General features: G+C 40.2%; 1 protein-coding gene across 1 annotated transcript; it reads left to right on the forward strand.

The window, feature by feature from the left end:
* On the forward strand, positions 1-9,232 carry LOC139709711 (avidin-like). Its single transcript, XM_071621667.1, has 6 exons — positions 1-116; positions 4,680-4,850; positions 5,192-5,228; positions 6,724-6,846; positions 7,496-7,700; positions 8,345-9,232. The coding sequence occupies exons 1-6, from the start codon at positions 108-110 to the stop codon at positions 8,496-8,498; spliced, it is 699 nt and encodes a 232-aa protein (XP_071477768.1). The 5' UTR covers positions 1-107; the 3' UTR covers positions 8,499-9,232.

A 9,232-nucleotide genomic window follows, 5' to 3' on the forward strand; every position in this document is an offset into this window, starting at 1 on the left:
CGCAGCTGGTCCACACTCTACCGGTGGAGCTTTGACAGTGTTTCAGCTTTTTACCTGTGAAGTACAGAGCGCGTTTGTAGAAAGCTCCAATTCTGAAATCAATCCAGATGAATCGGGTAAGTTTTTCTCCTTACTTTATACCTTTTGAACATCTCCCTTCTCAGTGTTACGATTATTTTTGATATAACAATACTACAACACCAACGGTTGGCTTGGATAAGCGATCATACTTGATCTTATTATCTTCGTATGGATAGTCAGTTGTTCACACGTTCTATACTCAAAAGACCTATGTTAATACTACGTGCAACATCTTTGCATAATGATGGGATATATTCCTGCCTTACACCGCCGTTTTCTGTATGTTTTTGTTCTTTTTTAGTTGTCTAGATTTCCCGAACCCTGCCTTTCATTTGCCAACGCATGATGCCTATATCATCATGATGTCGCATGGTAGTATCCTAAGCTATATATTCTCGTAATAGTGTGCCAAATTATCTTTTATTACGGGGCTAATGAAGTATCCCACTTCTTTAATTGACTAGAAAATACGTCGGTCAAAGTTGGTATAGTCACTCGACAAAACGTTGCGCAATTTATATTTGTTCGAAAAGCATGTCAACTGACCTCCAAATGCCCAGTGAAGGAGAATCTTTATTACATCAATAAATCTCGTCCTAACATCTGATTTGATTGTATGACGAGGTACAAAGGGCAACCGAATAATCAGCTTCCCGGGTATATGTGATTGTTTATCAATCTTTAAACTGTAAATCGCAGATAACTGCTCAAGAGGATGTCGATAAGAAATCAGCGCTTCAAAGGGACAATTTTTTCTGCCATCCTTCAATGTAAACTGGGAGAAAAGGCCAAGGTTATGCGATCATATAACGTAGTTAACAGTAAGCAACATAAAGACGTGAGCGTATTTGATTGCACCGAGTTCCTTTGAACTCTGCCGAAGTTGACTTCGGCTTATGCTAAGGTATTGTTCCTATATGAACAAACGTTCGACGACATTCTGATCATCGAACAATAGTACTATTTTGCCTGCTCCCATAACGAGTAAATAAGCTAGCATATATCACTTTATGGCTCTCGATCATTACTTTTTTTACTGCTGTACGTTGCTGCACTTTTTGTTCATTATTGAGAGATCGCAAAGGGATATACACATGTATGTTTGATAGTTTCAATCTGCAATGGCTATGAATGCTGTGATGTTGTGATGTTTTATTTGTTTGACTTCGAGTTGATAATGTTGTTTTTATCTGTCTGATTGTTTTGTGGGACATCGTCAATTATATGTTGGGGTTGTTTTGTAGCTCCACAGTATTGCAACCATTGAAACTGCATAATTAATAATGATTCCGACTACCAGAACTAGACCAGCAGGGACCTGGGATAGCTATGTGCTCTTCTTTTCCCTGACTTCCTCTTACACAACACACATATACATGTACTTGTAATGCTTGTCATGAAGTTGTAACTCTGGTTCTAACAGGGAGCTATTAGTACAGCCTCAAGGCTAGCTCCGTGCAGGGAGGGGGTCTCTTCCCACCTCCCTGCTCCGTGCCTGTTCTAAGTTCAAGGAGAATGTGGTCTATGTGAGGTCAACAAAAGCTTGTCTTTTGACCCTAACCTTACAATTTCAGTCTGTACTTGCGTAGTTAATCACTCCTTTTCTTTGACACTTGCTAAGCGCATCTCGCAGTAAGAGAGGACGTAACAAAAGATCAGTCTATGTGGAGACTGCGCAGACTTATATACCATGGGAAGATTTAAGTAAACGGTATAGTGCTCATGTTGTGATCAGAACAAAACGCACTGCTGGAGTTATAACAAGTCTTGAGTAGCTTACGTCTCATCTATTTCGCCATGATAGTGGTGCTTAAGTCACGTTTTCTGCGAAAATTATTGTATCAATTACTCTAAACCTGTGTCAAGGCTATCGCCGATGCAAACATCACCCAACACAATTTTATAATGAATCATACAACACCTCCTGTATTCGTGCTACTGGGTGTTTTTACCCGACGAATTTTACGCAAGCGAGATTCGATTCATTCGTGACATATCTATAAAGCATTGTAGTTTATAGAGGTATATAGACTGGCACGCACTCAAATTCTTATGATACTTGACAAAGTTTCAATAATCGATCGCTTATATTGATCTTACTGCTTATTTTCAAATCATTTTTTTCTTCAAATGGGAAGTTTTCTTTTTTATCGGTAAAAATAAACATTACACAGCCAGGAGAATGAACATTCAAAACCTGATATAGTTGCCTTTTTCCCGACATCTTACCTCATCCACTCTCGAACTCCCCAACTTCCGTAAGTTCCTCAATTCTTGATCCTTTGATGCAGTCAATGTTCCGGTATATAAGCTGTTCTTACTTCAACTGGGTTCATAATATACTTTCATGAGAAAATTCCCCGTTTGTCGATATATTTCAAAGGGAAAATAATAATTTAAAGCTGGGATCCAATCCTCTTTTTTATTCGAGTTTTCCCATTTGTCACCAATTTAGACGACTCGCGCAGGCCGCTGCTGCTGCTGTATTGCCATTATAGTCCTCATATGATAGAACCGTAGAAATTCTGTTGTATGCCTTTGCTCTTATACCTCGGCAATTCCTCCTTTCGTCCACTTCCTGATGGCAGACACACTCTCTCTCTCTTTTCTTTTGTTTTTAAAATTACTTTCTAATTGCTGGTTCTTGACATAGGAAACTTTTGCAGATTTATAGTCTTGATCCTTCTGATTTTATATTCTTTTTTTTTTGCGGATATTCTCCCCTATTATCAGGGAGTAGACAATATTCGAACCAGTGAGAATGAACATGTAAAAACGAAATGTTTCGTCACAAGCGAGTTAACCCTATTCTTGTCAATTTGAGATATTTGCGATTAAAACTGCTAAGAACAAAAAAAAAAATAAGAAGAGAATATGTGACATCTTTGTTCATATACATGTATAATTTCAAGAATGTTTTTGTTCTGCAACAAGTGAGGTATCATCGGATACTGTAGTTATTTTGTTCTGTCTGATGGTGGCCTTACTTTAAAATTTTCAAAATGGCGTTGAACCCGTTTTGCATGCGATCAAACTTTTTAACCCTTTGAGTGCTCTGAGTGCTGATTGGCACAGAAAACCCCATAGCATTGTACACACTGTCCAAAGTCCCTGGCACAGGAAGGGTTAAATGTGAGCACCCCCCGCCCTCCCCCTTCATTCGAAGTCATAGCGTGCATGGGATTGTGTAGAACAGTATATACAAGTTCGTTGAGAGGTGGCTGCTTTTAAGAACTGGTAGTTGACACTTGATGTCCATTTATGGCGGCATTAGATCTATGATAAAGGGCCGTGAAAAAAGGAAAAAACCTTTAAAAAATTATACATAGAGCGTCAGTCTATTTAGAGTGTATCAGGGCAATTACCCCCGGCTAAACACTTGTTGGTGATAAGGTTAGAGTAAAGATTAGGGTTGGGATTAGGTTTAGGGTTAGGATTAGGTTTAGGATTAAGGTTAGGGTCAGGGGAAGGGTATGGGGTTATTGCCCAGGGGGTAGTTGCCCTAGACCCGTCTACAGATATTCAAAGTCGATCAGACTTACGGATAAAAGAGTTAAGATTTGACGCATAGTTAGTGATATAGCGAAGAGGGAATAATCATTATGATGGTTTTATCCTACACCACACTTCCGACTGTTTGCTACGTTACAATATTTTTGATGTCGTGACCTCCGACTGTTTTGCATTGCAACAAATTTCTTCGTACACTGACATTTTCACCCGTGAACCTTTTTTTTTTTAAAAACATTTCAATGTCGATGAAAGATACCGGTGTGTGAAACATGCAACACATGGCTGTGGTAGGTTTGTGAACGGTAAAATTGCAATAGTCTATACCTATACGTTCGAATCCTGCTCGAGTGTGTACGCCCATGATTTTTTTTTTAAATCATGGCTACTACCAAAACACTGATCAATTCAGTGCTTATTTACGTCGATGTAGGGCTATTTGTCAATCAGTTGCAATGAAAACATCTCGACGAAAGAATGTCATGAATTTGAATAATTACGCAGTACCCGCTGCATGCTATAACATACCTGTATAAGGATTAGAACCAACATTTGCTGTCGGGCGGAAGCTCGGTGGTCCAGTGGAGACGACGCCTGTCCGGAGATCAAGAGGTTGAAGTTTCGAATCCTGCTCGAGTGTGTACGCCCTTGATTTTTTTTATCATGGCTACTACTAAAATGCTAATCAATTCAGTGCTTATTTACGTCGATGTAGGGCAATTTGTTAATCAGCTGCAATAGTAGTAGTAGCAGTAGTAGTAACAATAATAATAATGATGATAATAATAATAATGATAATAGTAATAATAATGATAATAATAATAATAATGATAATAACAATAATAATTATACTAGTAATGGTATTAGTATAATCGTTATAGTCATAATTAACACACAGTTGGTAACAATGTAATAGCATAAGAATAGCTGTTGTGATATGTACTAGTATTTCCTTTCTGGTGGGACGGGGGTGGTTCTGTGTTTAGGTCATGTTCTATCGGGGATGTACCAAGGAGTTACCACACACACCTTGGATGTACGAACCGTGACGTTATCGCTCTCGCTGTTCGATCTCTTTGCATTTCCAGATCATGCTGAACTGGACACTGCTGCTGGTCGGGCTCGTCTTCGGCTCGAGCGGCTTTATCACCACTCCTCGTAACTCCGAGGACAACCACCATCCCCACCACCACCGCCACCACGGACATCGTGGTGGCCAGGATGTCGGCGTTACCTTCCAGGAGACCGTCGTCTATCAGGTACGAGGAGATGACTTTTACACGTACTGAACCCATATGCAATTTAACACTCGTAAGAAAAATGGGTTCAACTTCGCACCTTTTGCCCGTGACACATGGAACTGTAGCACCTTTTCGGGTGCAGCTTTGCACCTTCCAGACCAGTGAGCACCTACAAATCTTAACATAGATCCATTCATGGGATTTTATCTAAAAGAAGGCATAGCATAAAAAAGTCCGTTCAATCAAATATATTCTCCCGGATACTATAGAGGAAGTGCATATTTTACTCATTCTTTTCTAAATCAAGAGAAGTAAATATACCTGTAGTTACCACAACAAATTCATATATTCCATTTCAGATACCAGAGGATAACGGTCAAGTCGAAGGAGTGGCAAGTAAGAAATCAACCCTTTGTGTTTCAGAGACATTATTCCATGCAAAGTGTGTACAACGCTATGGGGGTTTCAGGTGCACGTCACGAGTTCGACACCCACGAATCATACAGCCGAGTCACACAGCCCACGAGTCATACAGTCCACAATTAGTTACACAGCACAGGAGTCATGCAACCATTGAGTTCGACACTAGAAAAAAGATGGTCCATGAGTCCGACACTAAGCAAAGGAGGCCCATGAGTTCGACACTAAACGAGCAAGGCCCTGCCACGAGACCGATACATTAAGCCCCGTGATGGAACGTCGAACTCGTGATCCACTTTTTCCATTATGTTGTGTTGAACTCAATTTTTAATTTTTATTTATTCATTTATTTATGTATGTATCTGTTATTATTTTTTTTATCTATTTTTAGCTTAGTGTCGAACTCGTGGGTTTTGTTTGCCTAGTGTCAGACTCATGGGGTTTTTGTTTTAGTGTCGAACTCATGGACTGAGTAACTCGTAGGCTGTATGACTCGTGGGTGTCGGTCTCGTGGGATGACCCCGGGGTTTTCTTTGCTAATTGGCATTCTAAGCACATACAAAAAAGAGTTCAAGTGAAAACATAGTTCTGGTAAGGGTTTGAGAACCCGTCTTGCACCATTTCATATTTGCTTGCAATATATTGAAAGAGTCTACCAAGAAACTTACCTGGCTGGCGCGATTTGCCGGGATGATGCGTTGTTTCGGAGTATTTTGAGATCAAAAGTAAAAGTCGGTATTTATTCCAGAAGGATCCAGGTTTACTCGCTCTCATGGACAACTCGGCCCTATTTCAGACAATTTATACGCAGTTCATGATCGTCATATTCTAAGTGAGGCCGAGTTGTGTCCGAGTTAGCCTGACCCCGATCGGGAAAGTTCTGAGATGCGAAGATTTTTGGTTAATATTTCGCATTTGCGTTGTTACCCAACGAATATCTTGTTATTACAGCGTTATTCCACACATTTCTTGGGCATACGTGTACATTTTGGAGCGAAAATTGACAATTTTTTCAGGTGTACCAGAACTATGTTTTGCCTTTAAGCGTCGTTTGGATGAGCTTTCTTTTTTAGCATTCCTGCCAGTGATTTCTCATAACATAAAATGTCATGTTTTGTACAGTACAATGAGAAGTTTTTAGACGATGAAATCATAAATCATATTCTAATCTATGACTGAAAGCAATATTATTGTTATTTCATAGAATTCGGATCCGTGAAAAAAAAAGCGTTCCGTTCAAATATAATCGAAATTCAATTGGAATACCATTCATCGTTGGATTTTTTTTAATTTACCTTTATTTGTGTGTGTGTGGAGGGGGGGGGAGGGGTTGTTTTTAGTTTTTACAGGGAGAAGCCAGTTTCAAATACGAATTTATCTCGTGTGGTGGAAACAACACATCAGTCATTTGAAGAAAGTTACGCAGATTTTCATTGTGTGTGTGTGTTTTTTTATTTATTTCTTAACAAAGCCTGCAATGTCAGTGGCACATGGTATAACGGGCATGGTTCTGAGATGATCATCGAAATTGAGCCGTCTGGTCACGTGACTGGAGAATTCAGGACTGCCGTTGAGCGTAAACTTGGAGCAGCTGGTAATATTCAGTGACCGTTATGTTGGCTAAGATCTTTGCTTTATTTTAAAATTGATTTCATAAGAGACGTTATAGAGATGTCACGGGGGAAAGCGTTGAAAGGCATCACATCAATGCAATGTCGAATTAAAATCTGTAATGTTTGATGATGAAAACGTATGTTTGAATAATGGTTACAGACAGGTTAAAGAGCTATTTGAGCTATTCAGCTCACTTTTTAGTTCGCGGGCAATTCTTACCGTATTTAGCGTACAAAATACTTCATTCATGAGGATTATGTAGTAACATTTTCCCTTTACTTTAAGCTAGACATTTTGATGTTCTTTCTGTTATCACGTGCTCTGTTTTAATGATTCAGAATTTATTTCGTCTGTTCGTGGTCCAAAAACAGCATAATTGCGCCTTCGTTGAACGGCAACAGAGTACCGGTGTATCAACTAATTCCAAATAAAAATACCATTCTCGAATATAGAATTAACAATATGAAGAAGAAAAAAATAACAACGTTACGACCATTTCCAGTCATTTCGTGAGCATAATGGTACAATAAGGTACCCCCGGTATGGCAAGCTGTTATTAATCGTAGCATTGTCAGTAGATTCGTATTGAAAATTGGGTAATAACATTGCTTCCTTTATTGCCAATGAAGGGACCATCCCTGGCCGAATTACAGGCTGGACGTCCGCCGACAGATCTCGAAAGACGGTCAGTTTCTCCGTCCTGTGGAACGGCGGCACGTCGGTCACCGCCTGGACTGGTCTCTGTCACGTCTGCAACGGCGTCGAGGTCATGAAGACCACGTGGATTCTGACCAGTGACGTGGACAGCTGCGGTGACCACTGGTCTTCTAACAGGTACGTAACACGTAAACGTACTTTTCCTTTTGCCAATTATCGCTACACTCTTTTGGCTATCATCGTTCCCGCACAGACAATTACTGCTAAAATATAGGTCTGGACGTTGAACGTCGATTAGACGTTTGTAATATTGTGACGGTTGACCTACAAAAGACTCCATCCTATAATATCGATGGCGAAACTATCAACGTAAAATCCCAAATCAGTCGGCGAGTTTGTATAGATATAGATTTTAGGATAAAGGATGAAATTACCTTTATTTTGTCATGTAATATGAAAACAGTGGCTAAGTATAGGTGGCAGTGGATTCAGTCTTGGTCTCGAGAACATTTTGCAAAGTTAGCTGGAAATTTGAACGGACCTAACCCAGAGTAAATTGAGAAAGATTAGAAGAAGAGAGAGAGAGAGAGGGGGGGGGGGGCAAGGGGGCAGACAAGGCACCCCCCCCCCCTAAACACACACACACACACACACACACACACACACACACACACAAACAAACACACACACACAGATATAGAGGGAGACAGAGAAAGGACATTAACATCAGGCAGACACGCTGTTCTAAGAAACTTTTTTGTTTGTGCAAGTTCATACTCTGAGCTAGTCTTCTTCTTGTATTCTTCCTGCGTCCATCACAGAATCGGTCAGGACGACTTCACGCGTATGGAGCAGGCCCCAGGCCCCCGTCGCCATCTGGGTATCCACACACCATCCGACTTCGCCGCCCAAGCCCGCCCCCGCACCCCGCAGCCTGACGAAGGTGTACTGTCTCAACTGAGGCAGGATAACTAGAGGGTCTGTCTGTCTAGTCTAGTCTAGGCAATCACGACCGAACGATGGCGGCGCTGTATCTTTTATCTCTCAACAAAATTTCTTCTTAAAGTGCTCAGAATTTGTTGTGTATTACCAACTAGTGTGAAGTATGTGCCTCCGTACTCATTATCAAAACGTTGCTGTAGAGCAGAACTCTTCCCGATCACAAAATGAAGCCTTGTGTTAAGATTGATATTAATCACGCATTGCGAATGTACTTCTTTGCTTTAATATGGCAAGGATCTTTTCCATAGTTTGGCAGGTATGATTCCAGACAGGATGCAGCGTCGTATTGCATCCACACCATCAACAATTCCGTTGTGCTGTTTTAGTTTGATTCAGCGTACTTTAACACTTCAATGGTATACACGCAACATGGCTAGGTTCTACTCATGGTTCAACATTTTTTCCAAGCCAAGACTAGGTTATACACACGACATAAAAGTCCACGTTGAAACGTATCATGCGAAAGGATCCATTTTCACGCATTCTTAAAGTCATTTGAGGGGTTTCATAGCAAATTCAGATTGATGAACGAATGAACTAATTTTGTCAATCAGTTGCATAATTTCATATTTGCCAACCTGGAAGACAGCAATGATGCACTAAACGAATCATACATTAAGGTTTTATGCAAAAACTGATTTAAAACAAAAAGTATTTGATTGAAAAAACACATACACCGTATTGTTGAGATTTCACGGCATTTTATT

The sequence above is a fragment of the Diadema antillarum genome, unplaced genomic scaffold (assembly GCF_040938485.1).
Source record: "Diadema antillarum isolate AM-2024a unplaced genomic scaffold, OU_Dant_1.0 seq00001459_RagTag, whole genome shotgun sequence".
Lineage (NCBI taxonomy): Eukaryota > Metazoa > Echinodermata > Echinoidea > Diadematoida > Diadematidae > Diadema > Diadema antillarum.